At 40.2% G+C, this 20,644-nt stretch overlaps 1 protein-coding gene across 1 annotated transcript in view; it reads right to left on the minus strand.

Moving 5' to 3' along the window:
- Positions 1 to 1,509: 1,509 nt before the first annotated feature.
- The window catches only part of MACC1 (MET transcriptional regulator MACC1), a 32,854-nt gene continuing 13,719 nt past the window's right edge, over positions 1,510 to 20,644 (minus strand). Inside the window, exons 2-5 of the mRNA XM_075271418.1 lie at positions 12,088 to 12,197; positions 5,606 to 7,647; positions 4,475 to 4,663; positions 1,510 to 1,719 (exon numbers count right to left, since the gene is read on the minus strand). Coding sequence (XP_075127519.1) covers positions 1,510 to 1,719; positions 4,475 to 4,663; positions 5,606 to 7,647; positions 12,088 to 12,193 — 2,547 coding nt within the window. The 5' untranslated portion in view covers positions 12,194 to 12,197. The remainder of the gene's footprint in view (positions 1,720 to 4,474; positions 4,664 to 5,605; positions 7,648 to 12,087; positions 12,198 to 20,644) is intronic.

Genomic DNA, 20,644 nt, shown 5'->3' on the forward strand with positions numbered 1-20,644 from the left:
CGTTCAAAATCTCCCACGGACATTAGGAGCGGACACTAGCTGTGTCCGTGACACTTGTCATTCACTTAAATGGCGATCGGGTGCGTTCTTTTGCACTCCGGGCCCTTCCTTCACTGTCCGCTTGTAAAGATGTCCGACTTTTCAAGCGGACAGAAAAACCCGACATGTAGGTTTTTTCTGTCCGCTTGAAAAGTCGAACATCTTTACATGCGAACAGTGAAGGACAGGCACGGAGTGCAAAAGAACGCACCCGATCGCCATTTAAGTGAATGACAAGTGTCATGGACACAGCTAGTGTCCGCTCCTAATGTCCGTGGGAGATTTTGAACGGACACTAGGAGCGGACACTACCTGTCAGACACAGACGGTAGTGTGAACACCCCCTTATAGAAGTAAGCACAGATGTTCTGTGGATGTAGGCTTGCTCCCATCCTTCTGTCTCCTCATGTAATCCCAGACAGACTGGATGATGATGAGATCAGGGCTCTGTGGGGGCCGTATCATCACTTCCAGGACTCCTCCTCCAAAGGGTGGTCACACCAAATATCAATGCAATATAGATGTCTCTTTTGTTCATTTGCTTCAGTTTGTTACTTGACAAAAGTAAACAATGTATTTTTGACAGCATTTTTAATTTGCAGCATGTTTTTCTCACTCGCCTAAAACTTTTGCACAAAGCTGTATAGATTTAAAAATTAAATATAGACAAAAAAATAGAGCATAGTCTAAAACCACATCACTTATGGTGTACTAACCCAAAAGGCTAGTCCATAACGGGTGTGGGCCTTTGTGGAGACGATGCCAGCAACTCCACTTGGGTCCCATACTTGCAATATACAGTAAATCAAGTGTACCGTATAGGTATGCTATGTTTATATGACACGTGTGTGTATAAAGCCTTATTTTTGTAAAAACTCATTTATGATAAGTCATAGGATTGTATAAAACACAGAAATAACACGCCACAGTTTAATATAGATGGTCGCATAAGAATATTAATACAATAATTTACACATGATAAATTCCTGAATAAATATGCAATATAAACAGTATAATTTAAAAAGTATTGTCACAGCATTGGAAAGAGCTGGATATTTTAGAGATGGATCGTTTCTAATAATTTTCACAGATATAACAATATACAGAAATGATATAAAAGATAGTAAATGTCATCACTGTACAAAAATGCTTGTCGGGAAACTCAATGTAAATGCTTTGCTGCTATATGTCTGCGCACTCTACATACCCTGGCGATACATCTTGACGTACCAGTCATCCAGTAATTTTAGAACACTGTTTGGGTTGCTATGGTACCTATCGGCAGGAATGTACCTAATGATACTGATATTATAAAAGCAGCACCAATTCCTCTGTAGCGTACCGAGGTCTTTAGAAACAGCATCAGGATCTGATCTCCACAATATCTAAGCCTACAATTCGGAACCAGAAGAAAGTCTTTGCTTGTTTTCACTGTAGACGTAGATTCATAAGAATGTAATAGTTTTACAATTAATCTTCAGGTTTGGAAAACGAAGTGGCTCGAAAGATTTCCAGGCAATTGACAAAGATAAGAGTCCCAGTGAGCTCCCTCCATTGCCTGGTCACCGGATATTTCATTCTGTCCAATGCACAGTGTAAGTCCTGCAGTACGTCCCTGTAACTGTCTCCGTAGTGAGCGGCCCATGTATAGAGGAAGTCAAAGGCAGGTTTCCACATCATCTGCAAGAGAGAGAGCGTTTAAGGGTTAATTAAGAATAGAGAAGTCTCATTACAAAGCTACCGCTAAAGGTCAGGGACAAGTGTCTTACGAAGATGATCTATGTTCTGGAGTAGGACTATGTTGCCTGTTAAGCGTCCTCCATTGGTTTTAATCTACTATAGCTTGGCCTCCACCTAGGGCATTTATCATATTGCTAGATCCAGTGACCAGTGGACTACCAAAAATAATAATGTACCCAGTAAACATTAAACCCTTCCCGACATCCGCTGTAATAATACGGTGCATGCCGGGTGTGTAACTATGGCGACCGCCCAGGAGCCGGGCGGCCGCCATAGCCGCTGGGTGTCTACTGCTTTAAGCAGTAGACAACTGGCGCTAATGGCTCCAATCGGTCCCCAATTTTGGATTTTTTTTAAGGGGTCAAAATGTAAATAAAACCATGTAAATTTGATATCCCCGGAATCGTACCGAAACACAGAATACAGGGGACATGTCATTTTGGCTGCACAGTGAACGCCGTAAAACCGTAGCCCGTAAGAATGTTGCAGAAATGCATTTTTTCTTCAAATCCACCCCATTCTGAATTTTTTTCCAGCTTTCCAGTACATTATACAGAATAATTAATGGTGGCATCATGAAGAAAAATTTGCCCCGCAAATATTAAGACCTCATATGACTCTGGGAGCGGAGAAATAAAAAAAGTTATGGGGTTTAGAAGGAGGGGAGTCAAAAACGAAAATCAAAAAATGCCATCGGCGGGAAGGGGTTAAAGAGGTTTTCTGGGAGCTTAAAATGCTCCTATCATAGATAGAATAACAAAAAATACTCAACCACATTCACATACAGTACCTGTTAATTTTCCCAATACCTCGGTGTGACCACCACATGTACAGTCACATGACCACTGATCTGATCCTCATGCAGTACATGCTAACATCACTAGTAACCCTAGAGATTGACAGCAGCAGTCATGGGCATGGATGGGATGGCATTTCTACAGAGAACCTTTCACCACCTCCACCAAATCCAACTCTTTGCGTTCTTCAATAGGTGCCGCTCCATCACAGTTGGAATTTTTTCTCTAGTTATCAGTTGTTAGTTTCAGCAATCAATATGCTAATTAGACTGACAGATAGGATGTCCCAGAATATCTGCTCCAGACCATGACCGCCCACCTGACAGTAGATAGCCTAATTTGCATAAATGGGTGCTGTAACAAGCAGTACCAATTGTGCGGGATCGGCCGGAGCTAGAGAAAAAAATGTAAACCGCACTGGACTTACCGTAACACCACCTAAGGATGTACAGAATTGGAGGAGACGGTGAAAGGTCATCTTTAACCAAAATAAAGACCAGTGGAGACAACCAGAATGTTAGTGCTGGAGTGGCACGAGATTGAATAGGCAAATACTAGGAATTGTTTTCTTTTAATGTCATACTTTTATGAGCTTTTTTTTTTAAAGATGATCTGACATCAGGTCTGAAAACTCCATGTGAACATTTTGGTGTTTTGTTAAATCAAATCCATTTAGCCATTCCAAAGATATAAGCCAGTTTAGCATTGATGCAGGTGGACACTTCCCAGTAGCCCCGGCCCACCGAGAAACCGCATTGTTTAATAATTAGTAGACCCTAATTTGCTTAATACGGGCTTATATCTTTGGAATAGCAGAACAGGTTTGGATAAACAAAACACCAAAATGCTCAGGGTGACAGTCATTATCAGATGATGTATATGAGCTCTGTCATTGAGCTTTTTTGACCTGGTTTCAGGTGCTCTATAAACTCCTGGAAAACCTAATAATTAAAATGTTTACCCATCAAACATCCACCAAATGCCTGGTAGAATAGTAAGTCACCAGAGAATGTAAATATGAATCTATTGTGCTGGGGGCTATTATCTGGGACTTATCTGATCACAGGAACAATATTCGTCTACCACATACAGGATAATTTTACCCAAACATTAGGGAACCCTAGTATTTCAGGTACTGTATATACTCGAGTATAAGCCGAATTTTTAAGCACAGTTTTTGTGCTGAAAAAGCCCCCTTCGGCTTATACTCGAGTCAAGCAAAAAAAAAAAAAAAATTTTTGGAAAGGGGGGGGGGTCTATGATCAGCCGCAATAGTAATGTATAGAATCTCCCATAAAATAGTGGGGGAAAAAAAGAAGTTTTAAAAAAATATAATAAAAAAATAAAATAAATAAAAGTTCTAAATCCCTCCTTTCCCTAGAATACATATAAAAGTAGAAAATGACTCTGAAACACATACACATTAGGTATCCCTGTGTCTGACAGTGCCCGGTCTACTGAATATAGGGGATCTGCAGTGCTCCTGTTCCGTCAGGAAGGGGTTAATAGGAGCTCCGCAGATACCCTATATTCAGCCAGACTGAATTCCAAGTGGGGGGAAAAAAAAAAACAAAAAAAAACAGTCCTCAAGCTCAGGGAAGGGGCAGATAGACAACCAAAATACCCCCTCCCCTTCCCCAGCAACTACTGCACCCAAAAACTATTTTAATTTTTGAAATTTTCCAGTAGCTGTTGCATTTACCCCCCTAGGCTTATACTCGAGTCAAGTTCTCCCAGTTTTTTTTGTGGTAAAATTAGGGGGGGGGGCGGCTTATACTCGGGTCGGCTTATACTCGAGTATATATGATAACTTACAGAAGAGGGTAACACATTTATTAGTTACACTAAATTAATGAGAAAATTGTCCCATTGCAGTCTAATCTGGATTTGGAAGATACCTGCAGGCTGACTTCTCCACTCTTTCCCTGATGAGGAATCTCATAGGCTTCGATCTGTTGCTTTGTAAGTCTGGCTAGCTTTTCGGCAAGCTCTCTCCAGCGTACACCGAGCTGTACAGCAGCAGTCAGGATAACGGTGTCTTGTGTAAGACGAGCTACTAAGCCTTGACAGTCTATCTTCAATAGACCCTACAGAAGGTTCACAAACAGAAAAAAAGTTACTAAAATGCAACCTATGTAACTTATACATATATTCACTTACTTGGTTGTAATGTTCTGTCTGTATTACAGATATTTCCATTTTTTTCTTTTATAGTTGACTCTGGGTTAGTCAACGCTTTCATGTGAAAATTCAATACAACATCAACTGATAGCAATTCACAACACAGCCACTAGGTGGGCAAATATAAACACCTATAGGATAGACGTCTTGTGACAGAATATTGTGAAAATATGTTGTTTTGAAAAGATGGTCATATTGTGGCATACCTATTGTATGTCTGCGTGGGGGATTTGCTGCTTATAACATCTGCCTATGCAACTATCCGCTATTTCATAAAATATGGAGCTGGCCATGAGCACTAGATAATAATGATCAAAAATGAACAATTCTGACTAATAATTTTGTGCCTAATACTTATATGCATTGTGAGATTTATGATACAAAAAGTCAATTGCAGCTAATAATTCAGTATAATGGAGCATGATTTCATTGCCAGTGCCTGACATTAGGAGTAAGGGGTTTGGGCCAAACATAACATTTTCCATTAACTATAATGACACATTTTCTAATATCTATGGCCAGCATGACTCCAGTCCAAAGTCCATTACATAATTCACCGTTCACTTACAATCAGTGTCTATCAGGCCCACCAAAGTACAAGAGGATCCTCCAGTAGACCCAAGCTCTAACACTATAATGGTCCAATAGGAGACATCCAATTATGAAGAGTACTATAGTCTATTTCTTAGGGCTGCTAGAAGGCATATCCCCCAAAATAATCTTATTTGATAGACCCATAGACCCTCAGGCTGGCAATATATATTTTTAGTCAGACATATTTGCCAAAAAACAAATATATAGAACAGCTAATGTATATCAGCTTCATCACATAGAAGTGGAATACCTACCATAATAAGCTCATAATGAAATTTCCTCTTTTTGGAGTCGGCATGACAATCTTCTTTCAGTCTTTTCACAATACACGACACTCTCTCAGACTCTTTCTCGGGAAGTGTGTGACTAAGATCATCTAGAGACAAATGTGAGTAACCAAGGGCATCGGCTAAAGCTCGCCAGTCTTGAACTTTGTCGGAGACATTTGATAGCACAGATGAGTATATATAGGTCAATTTCTTAAATGGCAATGCGATCTGCTCCAAAAGCATCTTGGTTGTAAAGTGGACATCTGAAAAGTCAATGACTTGATCTTTGGAAATAATCTTTACATTTTTGCAGTGTACAAGGCCAACCTTCCCTCTTAAGACACCTACATACCATTCTTTAATCTTGGTCTGTCCAATGGCCTTAATTTTATCTTCACCAAGAAGCGCAATTGTGTCACCTTTAAAATATTCCAAGAAGTAGTCGATCTTCTGCTGCCTTAGGACCGTTTTTAACGTCACAGCAAAGTTCACCATCTTCAGAGATTTATCCTGGAACTTAGGATATTTCACAGTGTTCCTAATGGGCATGACTGGTGTAGATAAGACTTGTTTGCGTTTCTGTAGGCGAGTTTGGGTTTTTGGAGTACAGTGTATTTTGGGCGCAGGGTTAGGGGTAGTGACCGGAAATTCCGATATTAAGGATGAACCTTGACTGTCTTTTATCTGAACGGTAAAAACAGATGAGCTGACTTCTTTGCCACCTTTCAATGAGAAAGGAAACTGTGCCCGGATAATCTTACCAGCCTTTAGCTGCTGGAGTTTGATTTCATTGCTATGATCCGCTGTTTTCACTGAATAACAAGAGTCATTTGTCGCAAAATGAATCAATAAGTCTTGCATTTGGTAAAACACAAACTGATGCTTCCCCCAAAGCTGAAACACAAGTGGAGGCAAATTTTTTCCACGTCTTTTTATGTCATCCACGGTGAGCTTATCTGGAGTGTAGTTATGTCCCATAACGGCCAGAACTGTGGTGAATGCGGGATGTATATGCTTGGGTCCATACACCGCCACCGTGAAGGATTTGTGGATGTAGTCATATACATTGCTGGACTGGTTCTGAACAGCCTTGGCTTGTGCTGTGCTCACAATGTAAGTGATACGACTAAGGATTGGCAACTTGATTTGTAACATATTATTGTAAATGTAACCATTGGGGATTTTTTCGAATGGACCTTCTTTGTTGTAGCTGTAATAGGTTGCAATATCCGTCATGACTTGGCTGTACGGATCGTTCTTTACCTCAGCTGAAATTTTCATTTCCAGTAAAAGATCTTCTACCGTATTGATGTTGCTTAATGTTATTTCTAGAAGAGGGCTAACAGTAGTTGACAGGTTGTTGTTAAGCATGGCTGGTGGATCAAGAAAAGCTTTTAAAGAGATGTCTTGCAATTCCCCTGGTCTAACATGACCTTCAGGAACATGGACAGTTATATCGGAGTTTGGAAGTTGTACTGAGCCTCCTTGATGATCTATTCTGCAAAATACATGAGTGTCTGATGCTTGCGTCTGCCCCCAACCGGGACTATGGCTCATGACATCCAAGTCAAGACATGATCGTGTTAATTGTCTATGGCTCAGCCAAGCCATTTTGTACGCCTCTCTGTCATTCTGAAGCCACTCTAAATCTGGAGCCAAAATCTGCCCATCGATCTCTGGAACATTAGCTTGTGTGCTGCCTATATCATCCAGGTATGAAACACTCTTAGACCTTCCAGATTTTATCGTTGATGTTTTTTCTAAGACATGATCTATATCAAGATCATCTCCTGAACTAGATCCTGAAATTCTAGTTTCGGAATCCCTAAAGAGCAAGAAAGGGTCCTCTTTTAAAATAGACACCCTGTCATTAGTTGAGGTGTTGGCTTGAACCACATCATCCAGAAAAGGGTTGGATTCAGAGAGTCCATTCCAAAATGGATTTGTCCGCTTTGGAAAATTTTGGGAATGGTCTTGGAAGACATCTGGCCAGTCAATGAGAAGATCCAATTTATTTCCTAAGTTTTCTGTGAAAAAAAAAGAAAAAGAAATAATGATAAATAGAATCACTGGTCACTGACCACCATCATTCCACTGCAAGCCAGGTGTGAAATTATTTATACCATATTTCTTCAAAGACTGTGAATTTATATTTATTTTTATTTTTTTGATTGTGTTAAATTGGTCATGGAAATCTGGTGCATAAAGTGGTCCTTATAGATTAGATGTATGTCTGCCTAAGACTGGGTTCACATCTGCATCAGAGTCCCTGTCAGAGACTCCATCGCAGACACCATGAACATCAACAGAGGAATAAGTCATGCATTGAGTCAATGGGGTCCTCCAATCTCTGTGTGTAACCGCTGTCTGGATCTCCATCACATGGGTTCCCCAACAGACCCAAAAGACAGAGAGCCTGGATCTAATGTAAATCTAGCGTAACCCACTGATTTCTTCAATAGCAGCCATCTAATCTATATGTGGCTCTCTCAACAGCAGATGTCAAATTTTTGGATTTCTACTGATCAATCTTTTTTTTCTGAGAAAGCTAGGCCACTGCCTAATGCGTCTGACTATGTCTTTCTCTCCTCTCTACATTCAGAACATACAACTTCTTGGCCAATCTGCACATGCATGTGTGTGAGGGAGTTGGACAAGACATCTGTTAGTCAAACGAGCAATTAGTCGACAGCTATCTAATACTTATTCCCTTTAGAGTCTATGGCAGATGTCACAGGTTTAAAGGCTATTCTGTTTTCCCAAGTGGTTACCTGAGTTATGGGGGCTGCCAGACTATAATAAAGCCAGACCCCATAGCACAGTGGGGACTAGGGAACCATTCTTTGGACAAAGGTGGGGTCCCAGTAATAAATGTTGGCCATAGAAACATCTCTTGAAATTGAGACTGAAAAATTTGAGCTTTCAAAAAAAATAACTACTCAATCGGGTAACCTTGCAGAAATATGACAGGGAGGTTCATTACTTCCTAATCCTTTCTATGTTCATTTGGGAACAACTTAGGGGGAAGGTTTCTGTAGCAAAAGGCTGCCTCCAAGCCAGAAACTGGTCCTAACTGAAGTCTGTCATAATAAGAGGAGCACAAACTGGATAAGTTCTGTCAGCTGTCAGTGAACGGAACAGACCGAACAGTTTTAAAAGCTGAGAGTTTGCTACAATTGTAACCAGTCTCGGCAATTATCTGTGACCTAAATACACGAGTAGCATAAGTCTCATCTAGCCTGATGGTTTTTGGCAATGAACTAGCATAGTTATAATGTATCAACCAGAAGTCAAGACAGTTCTACGCTGGATACAACTGTCTCACCTCTGAGAAGACTTAGGTTTGTGGGTTTTTTATCCTCTATTCTCTTTGCTAGTATCAGAGATTATGAAAATGTTCAGGAATGAAATTACATAGTACATGGGAAAGTTGGAGGATTTGTCATTATACAATGAAGTTTTACTGACATAAAACCAGTAAACCCCTTTTAAAGCGCGCCCTCGATTGTAACACTGTTTCATGAGTTAATAATACAAGTGAATATAACAAACTTTGATAAAGATGGAATAGTTTTTCTGCATTGAAGGGCTTGTCTGTTTATTTTGTATCATTTAATAGTGCTGCTAGTGGGGCCATAAATATAGCAAACCATTACTCACCTCTTCTGCTGTTTCCAGTGCCAGAAGCTCCATTCATCTGTATGCAGGTCCCTAGCTGACGTCACAAGTGACTTTCCACCCGTGCGGATGCAGCCAGTCATAGGCATCAAAGGTGACCTCTTCATAAATGGCATGTGACTGCCTATGATTAGCTGCAGTAGTCACCTGGCACCTACAGTATATACAGATGAATGGAGCTGTCAGCGCTGGAAACAGTAGCCCAGGGAGAGGCGAGTACTAGTTTATGTTTATGGCCCCACTAGCTGCAGTACTAAATAATAATAAAAAATTTTAAAAAAATGGACAACTCCTTTAATATTTATTACAGAATAATTTTCTCCCTACTAATGTCTCTCTCTCCCTCCTGCCAGCAGCTTCTTTCTCCCACCTTCCTCTCCATAGACATCTATGTTAGAAGTTACATGATCTGTTTGCGAGGCTGACAGCCCATCTGCTCTCTCTGTATGCTGTACTAGTAATAGACTGAGGGAAGAAAAGCATCCTGATAAATGGTGAAAGGAGCATTTTTCTTTAATAAGATATATTACAAAGTCTATAGACACTTGATCTATTGCTGCTTCAAGTTTTCAGTTACATTATCAGGTCCAAATGCCATAGAAGAAAAACTGAAATTTGTTTTGTAGACGTATAAGGAAATGCTTATTGTGTAGTCACTGCTGCTAAGAACGTCAGATTATTGATCAAGAAAGTTGTAATTAGTAAATTAAGACTTAAAAGCCTTCTGAAAACTTGGCAGTCCGGACAACTTTAGTACTTATAGTAATTAGACTTTATTAACAAGACTTGGATTAACTAAAACATTAAACATTTTGCTGTTTGCAAGACCTGGGAGTGTGAACTTAACACTGGCAAATTCTAGTCAACCAGCTACTGATGGGACCCGAAGGACAGAAAGAGGATATGGCAAGGAGTAGGTAGTGGGCTACCTGCAAATGGGTGCCAGGCAATATTTACATGTAGATTTACACTGAGCCCCCAGAATGAATTTTAGGATATCTTCAAATGGATGAACTTGGCTCTGATTTTGCCTCTCGTTTGGCCACAGGAAAATGGCGATGGAAATGCACAGTCAGCGCTTTTTGAAGAAGACGTGATGAAACAAGGAAGAAGAGGCGGAGGAGGCGAACAAGAAGAAGACAGCGCTGGATAGTTTTCTCGCAGCACTGGGGATGCCCCCAGTGCTGTTTGAGTGCAGGGGACCACCTCCAGTGCTGCGAGAAAACTAATCAGTATATGGATGAAAACCAGGATATCTAAGGAATGGCTGTGCAGAAAAGACATCTAAAGGTAGGAGAGGAATAATGTTTCTTAAGGCTATTGTGCCGTGGGTTTAACTTAAAACGGGATTCTAATGAGAGAATCCCTTTAATAAAAAAATATTCATGAGGTTGTAATTCCCCTTTAAATGCACTTTCAAGGTATAATGGGACCATTGTATAATCAATCATAGTAACATTGTGTAAGTAGTTTCATTTTCTCTGCACATTGATATACTTATTATCCATTTACTACCCAAGTTCTTCAAAAATTGGCTAAATGTGACATTATTAGATTGTGAGCGCAGCGATCCTTGCAGTTTCTATATAATTATCAGTCAGCCTTGTCTAAATACAAAAAGTGGTGCCAGATAAGAGAACATAATGTATTAGCGATTAATAAAGTGATGTATAGACAAAGGCAGGTTTCCATTATTTGTATCTACTGTATATACCAATATTAGTTTCAGGCTCGATGGAGTCTGGCTGGGAAAAAGCTGACAAAACCCTCTTACCCTAAGTAAATCATTGATGGCAGATTGTTCTAATGTTAGAGAGCAAATACTGTAAAGTTTCTAAAGTTAATAATTTCTCTACAAGAATGTTTCAAAGGCACTCTAGACTTGATATAATGTGATGTGCACATGTCAGTGATGGGCTTTTAGTTACAATAATGGGGTTTTCTTACTGACATTACGGCTTCATTCACAAATGGAACTTGGGATACACCCATCTTATAATCGGTCGGGGTAACAGCATCTGGACTCCTGGTGATCAGAAACAGGATAAGGGCTTATGCTAGTTTCACATCTGCACCTGGGTGTCGGTTGTTCTGATCCATTGGAGGACCAGAACAATGGACAAATGGATCAATAAAATAGTGGACACCAATGTTGTCAAGCAGACCCCATTGATTATAATGGGATCCATCAGGAATCTGCTCTTTTAAGCTGAAACCACCAGCCGAAAAAGTTGGACTTGCACCACTTTTCATCCAATGATTTTTGATGGTCACTCCAAATGAAGACTATGATGCAGATGAGAACCCAGACTTTGAAACACTTCTGCTTTTCATAGATTTGTGCTGTCCATGTTCTTCATAGACAGCACATGTCCTATTGCTTTGTATGGATATGTTCTTTGCATGGTAATGTCCATTACTTTTAACAAATCTGTCCTAAATTTTAATGAGTGGAATGCATGCAAATCTCACAGCATTGGATGGCATTGGTTTGCTATCTGTGATTTTCGTGGTCTCCAAGACTTTAATGGGAATGATTAGTCTTCAAAATGAACCAAAACTGATCAAGTCTTTGGAGGTTTGCACAAACCCATTACAGATCATTACAAGCATGTGCGGACCATAAAGAACACACAAACTGTGAAATAGGCTTTATTCTGTGGACTGAGAATAAGTGTTGTTAATGGGTTAAAGGTTTGTCAAATAAAATATGGTGGATTGGCAACCCCACATGAGCTTCATGGTGTATGATGCAGAATAACAAGGTGAAACCTAGATATTGATGTTACCTGGAGTCTTTGTTGGTGTACTTTGCCCATCAAAATCAATCAGTGTTCCTTCTGATTTGCTTCTTGAAATGCTAGCAGAGCGAAAAGATTGTTGCCGCCTTGACATTGTCCTGCCAAATACATAATAATTTCATTACTCTTCATGGTAAAGCATGCTTGTAACCAAATCTAAAAAGAACTTGACCAACTCTTTGCTCTTTAAGTGCAGTAAGGGTAAGATCACACAGCGGAAACGGAAGAATTTCCCCCTCAAATTCCTCTTCCATTTCCACCGATCAGGCTTTCACCCGCTGACTAGGCTTCAAGGAATAGGCCTAGTCAGTGGATAGGCTCACACTACAGACTCCGCAGCTGAATCAGCCACACAATCCACAGTAAGATGGAGCAATATGCTTATTCTTTCAGCATCCTGCTCCACTATCTGCCTCCCATTGAACATATACAATCAGAACACAATTTAGCGCTGATTTTGAGGTGGAATCCATCTGTAATTTCAATGGGAGTCAGATGGCTAAAAAAAATTGAAGCATCATTATGCCCTACCCTGAGACATCAAAAGTACTCCAAATTGCACTGAAATCAATGGGATGTCTCAAAAAACACTTCAAAAAATGGAGCTGTTTTTAAGCTTGACATAAGAAATAGTGAGAGCCCACTCTTAGGATTAGTAAAAAAGTAATGACACATGGATGTCATAAGTGTGGTCTATTTTTCATGGATCCAGTACCAAGAGACAGATTTAGGCAGAGGTATAACTTGAAGCCCTAGTGCAAAATCTGTAATGAGACCCCTAAATACTATGTGCTATTTAGACTAGTGGTATAATTGTATGGCAGAGGGACTTCTGGGGCCCCCTTAGGTTCCAGAGTCCAATAGAGATGACTAACTCTGCACCACCTAGTTACTGCCCTGGATTTGGGGGCAACAACACGGATGCAATATAATTGGTGAAAACAGACACAGAAACGGATGCAAAACAGGAATAAAAAAAACGCCACTTGAGTTGGATCCAAAACTGAAACGTACATGAGCCCTAAGAGAACCCCATCACCCTGGATATAGGATCCTATACAATCCACGCTGTAGGTCAGTTTCACTGCAGATCTTTGCAGCATGTGAAAGAGATTTCTTTATATCCCATCCACTTTTCTGGATTTATAATACAGTCCAGATTTTTCACTGCAAACCCAGACAGAACAGACATATCTTACCAATACACTTCTTACTGAATGCAAAACGGATTAGCCAGATCTGACAACACGTCCTGTACTACATTGTTTGTGCTATTGTCTATATTGTCATCCCTGACACAGTCAGATGAGCTGTATATCTAGCATAGACACAGATCTGACAGCTGAGCGATCATTAGGCACGTCTGTATTACAGCTCTATACAACATCTACTGTATATTGTATAGAGCCATAATACAGAACCCACAGATATCTAAGAGATCCTATTGTATCGTTACAAATTCATACAGTACCCGACAGAAAACAAAAATTGTGTCATGTTGCATCAGATGCTATATCATGGAGAAATTCTGTCTCCTAAACAATGTTTCTAGGGGAGATTATCACCTTAATACAATGTCAGGCAGAGTCACTACACAACAATCCACAACTCCATAGCAGAGAGCCGCAGGGACCTTGTGTGCCCCCTACAGGAACAGTATACAAGGCACAACTATTGTATGTCTGGATTAAAACTAGATCACCCCCATATCCATCTTTGAGTAAGATAAAAACAGAACAAATCTAGCGACAACCTCCGGGCCGATAATTATTACTTTGCTCTACACTGACACTAAACACAAGATTTGTGGGCTCACGTGGAGTCACTGCTAAGTGCAGACTTGCCGACTCAGAAGAACACACCCTGCAGCTGTCAGGTTACAAGACGGGAGGCAGAAAATCATGAAATTCCAGTTTAAGATGAGCAGCGTTGTAGTCTTTTTATACTCTCATGTCACCTGTCCTCTGTATCCCCATTATACATTTGGTAATACTCTGGTTATCAATGCAGATGCCAATGGTGAATGGGTCTTCTCTTCTACATTAATAAAACCAGTTCTAGCCCAAAATTGATTTTTTTTTTAATATACTTATGATCTATCCACAGGTAAGGTCATCAGTATGTGATAGGTGGTGGTCCGACTCCTGGACCCCACACATATCAGCTGCTTACTTAAGCATACTTTAGCCTAATATTGCAATATAATAGACATAATAAGCATACTTTAGCCTATTATTGCAATATATTTAGCCTAATATTGCAATGCTAAAGAGCCAGTAAGAACAATAAAGAAAAAGTAGGTAATTAATGGATGATAATATTTGCAATGCAATATATCCTATTGTTATTGTATCAGTCTTTATAATAAAACACCATTTTAGGGCAAATGGAAATGCCGTCAGTGCACATTTTTATACACGTACCTACATAGGTGGCCCATAGTGTAACCTTTAATCCTGTAAGGGTCTGTGTATTTTTAGAACTGAAACTACTTGTATTTCTAAAGTACTAACATAATGACAAAAGCAGCTTTGGATACCTTTCTGCTAAACTGCACTAAACACGAAATACCAGTGTGTGAATGTGTGAAGACGCCTTTGCCGACAGACATCTGTTATATCACACATTTATTGACAGCTCTATTAGTGGCTAATGTGTAGATATGTGATTATATTAGATGTAATTCTCCAGTGCACGATGATGATGGCCACTTCCCACCTAATGTCTTTGCTTCTGATAGGAAATTAGATAAATGGAGACCTGGTAGAAACATGAATCTTAAGCAGGGATCCTAAATGCATTGCAAATTGTCATGTACATACATAGCTTGTCAAAGGCAATGATTAAAATCAGCTTATAACATAGATGGTAAGTGCAATGTGATGTTTGCTCCCGGGGTCTTATATTTTCCACTTACATTTTTAATAGCAGACCCAGAAGGGACTATCGGATAATGTTGGTTGTCTGCTCACACCACCAACATTACATTCTACCAAGACTGAGGTAGATATTGCATCTACAATCGTCTAGTTTACCCATATCACACTTAATGCTAAATCCCTTGAGGGAGGGAGGAGGAGACAGGAAGTCTTCTCCTTCCTCAGTAATGGTGAGACGTAGGAAGGAAGTGATAAGTTGTGCTTTCTTCTCCAGTTAGGAAAATTAACTATGTTATAGAGAAGTGTCAGTGTCAGTTCCAGTGTTGTTCTGCAGTCATGAGATGGGAGAAATCCCTGCCCACCTTAAGAGATGCATAGAGAGACTGTGAGGGTAACTGTTGGGTGGAACTCATCGCTATTACCCTGCCTGTTAAACAGGTCAAGAAGAAATTCCTTAAGGCAGACCAATCAGAAACGGAGGAGTCAGGGATGGGTGCGCACAACCAATCACCCCAACTCCTCCGTTCCTGATTGGTCCACCTTAAGGAATTTTCTTCTTGGTATTCCATGCTATCCACAGCGAAAGGGGAAAGGCTGCTGCCATATACCGTGAATTACTACTTACGTGCTACTGTGATGTTGTGACAATTTCACAACCGCAGAAGGTAAGAGACTAATTATTACCCGTCTAACTCCCCAGATATTTACCATTTGCTACATTATATTGGCGCTCAGTGTCCCACTTTATTTTTCATAATACGTGTTAAACAGGTCAGACGGGGCACCATATTTGGATCAGGACCCCACAGTCAGGGCATTGCAGATATTATGTGGACAAGGGAAGAATTTCCTGCACCAAGGAGTACTATCCTCAAACCTCAGCCCCAGCCAAAGTGAACACATTTCCATCTTGCCTCCATTATATGGATTAAGTTTGACTGTTGTTGTCTGTTCTTCACAAGTGTAATCGTGTGTTGCTGTTCTCTACAGCAGTCTTTTGATTCCTAATCCTGCACTCACCGTCAAGGACATGTTAACCACCATCTGGCTTAGGAAGGTTCCCCACTAGGATGTGCCATGGGGAATACCACAACCACCATCATACACCATGTCTGTTCCTTCTGCCCTAGTGGAGTGCTGGAGGTCTGGTAGAGGTCACTGACATGAACTGCAACTGCTACTCTCAACCTCCTGGTCTTCGTCCAACTGGGTTGCTGCACTAGTATTGTAAATTGTGGTCTTCTCATGTTCTAAAATGATGGTTGTGTTAGTAAGTAAAATGGTAAAAGAAGTATAAACATGAGTCATTGGCCCTAACCTCAAGGTGAAAGGATGCGGGGACATAAGGTCTTCATTGGTACATGGCCGGTAATCCTGTTATGCATTATGCAGCATGGATTTCTTGAAGACAAACATTTTGTTTGAGTGTCAGTTCGGCCCGAGGCAAGTGACGTTCATCAAAGCATTTAGTAAAGTAGAATGACTCTTTCCATCTCAGCTGCATAATTCATGAACATTACTTAGAAGTTTATTGAGTCCTCAGAGATACATACAGTTTAGGACTCCTTGTAAATGTGCTGTTAACGAAATTTACATTATCAGTCACAAGTCTATCAGTCACAATGTTCTTCCATATAAATATGCACATAGGGATCCTTTATTATCTCCAAAACTGCACATACAACCCACGTCAGCTCCTTTGACTATGATGCTCCTACTACTTTTTCCATACATAATTATTACAAAAATTATTACATATATTGTGTCATTCAGTATAGCCTCCATGCACACAACCTGTGCTTTGTCATTGTGACCCATTATTGTATATGGCCCTAGGCATACGCCCATGTACTCTCATAGGTTTGTGTAAACGGACAGTCCTATTCCTGTCCATTTTGCAGTCCGGGGTCACTGCATGAAATGTATGGGTCAGTGTAGAGCATGTGCAGTATGCGGATATCATATTGGTTTCTACTGGACCTTGCAACGCACATGTTCATGTAGCCTAAAACTGTGATGTCATCAATAGAGCCCATGATTTTAGGAGATGTCATGTGCACTCTTACTTACAAACCATGCCATAAACCTACAGAGCTGCTGCATCCAAGAATAAAACCACTGAGGTTTTAAGTAGCTGAATATATCAAGGTGACACTAGAGCACATCCAAGCAATTTGCTTGTTTCGCCTGGTTTGAAAGCAAATCTCGGCCAATGCAATATTAGTTACATACAATATCTGTACAAAGATGACCATTAGTCACAGCAGTGACCAAGTTCTTAAAACGTAACTAAACGTTCGGACAACTTTTAATCGTCTGGCAGTATTTGTATCATTAATACATTTTGTAATATACTTTAGAACACATTTTTGTTTCCTTATTTGAAATCCTGCATTTCTTCATTTCTTCCCTTTGCTTCTCAGTGTCTACCGTATACAGGTGACAAGCAAAGTGCTGGAGTTCTGGTATATCTCCCTCAGATTTCTGACATATGTGTGGTCCAGTGTGGGTGTTGAGCCCTAGGTGTGGGTCCTGGGCACGTCACTGGCCCATAAAAGGCTGCAGAGCCTGCACTTCAGGGCAGATCCTCGGAGCAAGAGGAGGCGCCTGGGTCTGTCCCGAAATACTGAGAGTCTAGTGAGACTGTACTGTGCTATTTTGTTTGTTCACGTGGTTGCTAGTAAGCCACATGTATAGTTAACATTATACTGTTTAGTTAGTGCTCGGACGAGAAGGGTTTTCGTTTGAGGTTTTGTCTGAAGTGAAGGCTGTATTTTATTTTGCTTATCTTGTGCCTGAAGTGACGGTTTATTTATTTTGCTGGTTTTTTTAACCAAATAAACCTGTTTACACGAGATATTGTGTCCCCATCTCTGACTGGTTGGGTCTGCACCATTGCTGCTACTGATCTACCTTCCGCACAACAGGCAGTTACATTGTAAAATGTAGAATCTTGCTCCTGGTGTTGTATGAAAGAGGAGATTCTCATCTTTCATATGACACTAAGATTGCAGTTGCACATAAGGATCACAATCCCAACTGTACCGCAATCCCCACCAAGAGATTCTCCTCTGTCATAACACAAGGAGCAAGTTTCTACTTTTTCTAGGTTTGAAGTGACCCTCCCCCACACTCATTTTGCTTGCATTACACACAAGCCTGTTCACTATACACTATATCCTATAGTGTTGTAAACACGTGGCACGTGTCCTATGTGGGAGTAGTATGTGTATTGTATACCACTTGTCCTGTGTGTCAGCGGCACATGTTCTATGCTATGTTTGCACGTCCAGCACCTGTTAGTGGAGAACAAGCATTTTTGATGTTTATATGTTGCTTCCGAGCACATCATAGAGGAGAGCCGGCCTTTGAAGGGACCAGTAATTTATACAAAAAGGCAAGGATTTTATGTTATATTTTTACATTTTGCAGAATTATATCCATATGTGGAAAACACAGGAGTAATATCGCCTTTAAAGCATTTTTTTAAGCTTGTAGTAAACAGATCGCGCCACTGCCATGTCTACAAAACAGCGCCATATGGAATCCATTTGTCACATTTCTTAATTCAGTAAAATGTAAGATAAAGGCTCGCCCGCATGGAGTTGTAGTTGACTTTACTTTTTATGTAGCTTATTCTAACATATGTTCTTGTAAAATAGCAGGTGCAGGGTATATTCAGCTGTGTAGTGTGAGCCTTCATTGTAACCAGAAACAACATGAAGCTCTAAAGAAAACCACCTGCGGCTTCACATTGGTCTACGGACAAGGACCACAGTCAGTGTCAAGAGGCTTCACCTTAGACGTAACAATAGTCAAGAGAATAAATGTCAGTTTTGTCAATTGTGAAGCATGGGATTTTTTCAAAAAAACAATCGGACCTTGATTGATGAAAAGAATCCAAGGAGTTTATTTCAGGAAGTCCAGTTTTAACAAAAAAAATAATTCTTCAGAAAATTTCCATAATGTATACAACAAACACCTTGTACCTCAGGCTGCTGTAGTCTCACAAACAATTCATCATGTGAACTTCACCAACACACCCAGCTTTCTGGGAATTGGAATCAGTTTATACCTTAGACATTTCCCATAATACTCTGCAGTTTTCCCTATAAAACCCTGGAGTTGCTGCAGACTTGCCTCTTATAAGATCAGGGCGGACACACCCAGTGCAACTCCACTACTGCAGGTAAATATACAAAAAACACTTTATAAATCCATGTTAATGTGAACAGTTCCTTAGTGTTAGTATATGGTTCCCAGATGGTAAGACAAGAAATAGTAGGAAAATAGAGCATTAGGTGGCCAGCCTAATGAGGAAAGAAAGAAATAAGAAGCAGTAATAGAACATTCACACAGAGATATTACCAGATCTGGGGTCTTATGTACCACCACTAAGGTTACAAAGAAGAAATCACATGGAAACATAACACAAAATAGTTTACCTCTTCACATTCCTCCCCCCTTAAGAAGAAGCTTGTCCTTCTTCAGACAGCTTTCACTTCAGCACCATACCTGGACAAATGATCGGCATTTTGGTGCTTGGACCCTGACCGATGTTGTATCTCAAATTTAAATGGCTGTAATGCTAAATACCACCTAGTTATTCTGGCATTTTTGTCCTTCATGGTATGAATCCAAGTGAGGGGATGATGATCCGTCACTAAAGTAAACTCTCTTCCTAATAAATAATAGCGTAATGCCTCCAATGCCCACTTTATCGCCAGCCCTTCCTTCTCGATTGTAGAATACTTTTGTTCACGGGGAAAAAGTTTCCTACTTAAATAAAGAATAGGGTGTTCCTCACCATTAATCTCTTGACTCAGGACTGCCCCAAGTCCCACCTCAGATGCATCCGTCTGTACAATAAATGGTTTGTCAAAGTTTGGGCTTTGTAAGACTGGTTCTTTACACAAAATTTCTTTTATTTGTTCAAAAGCTAAATCACATTCTCTTGTCCATATCACGTCCTCTCTACTGTTCTTTTTAGTTAGGTCGGTTAAGGGAGCAACGATAGTAGCAAAGTTTGGAATAAAACGTCTATAATAGCCAACAAGACCTAAAAAGGATCTGACCTCTTTCTTTGTGGCTGGAATAGTCGCAGATTGAATGGCTTGTACTTTGGATATCTCTGGCCTTACTTTACCACTACCCACAATAAACCCAAGGTACTTTGTTTCTTGGAATCCCAAAGCACATTTACGTGGATTAATTGTAAATCCTGCTTTCCCAATTTCAGTTATCACCTTTTCCAAGTGATACAAGTGCTCTTCCCATGATTTGCTAAAGATTACCACATCATCTAAATAAGCAGCACTGTACTCTGTATGATCCTTCAAGAGTAAGTCCATGGCTCTTTGAAACGTGGCTGGAGCACCATGAAGACCAAATGGCATGTTTCTGAACTGATACAAACCATTAGGCATCACAAAGGCAGTTTTTTCTTTTGATTTCTCATCAAGTGGAATTTGCCAGTACCCCTTACTTAAATCTAGGGTAGAAATATATTCTGCACACCCCAATCTATCTATGAGCTCATCAATACGCGGCATTGGGTAATTGTCAAAACTAGATATAGCATTAATTTTACGAAAATCTATGCAAAATCTTATTGTCCCATCTTTTTTCCCAACCATCACTACAGGTGATGACCTAGGACTTTTAGA

Source organism: Leptodactylus fuscus, chromosome 4 (genome assembly GCF_031893055.1).
Source record: "Leptodactylus fuscus isolate aLepFus1 chromosome 4, aLepFus1.hap2, whole genome shotgun sequence".
Classification (NCBI taxonomy): Eukaryota; Metazoa; Chordata; class Amphibia; order Anura; family Leptodactylidae; genus Leptodactylus; species Leptodactylus fuscus.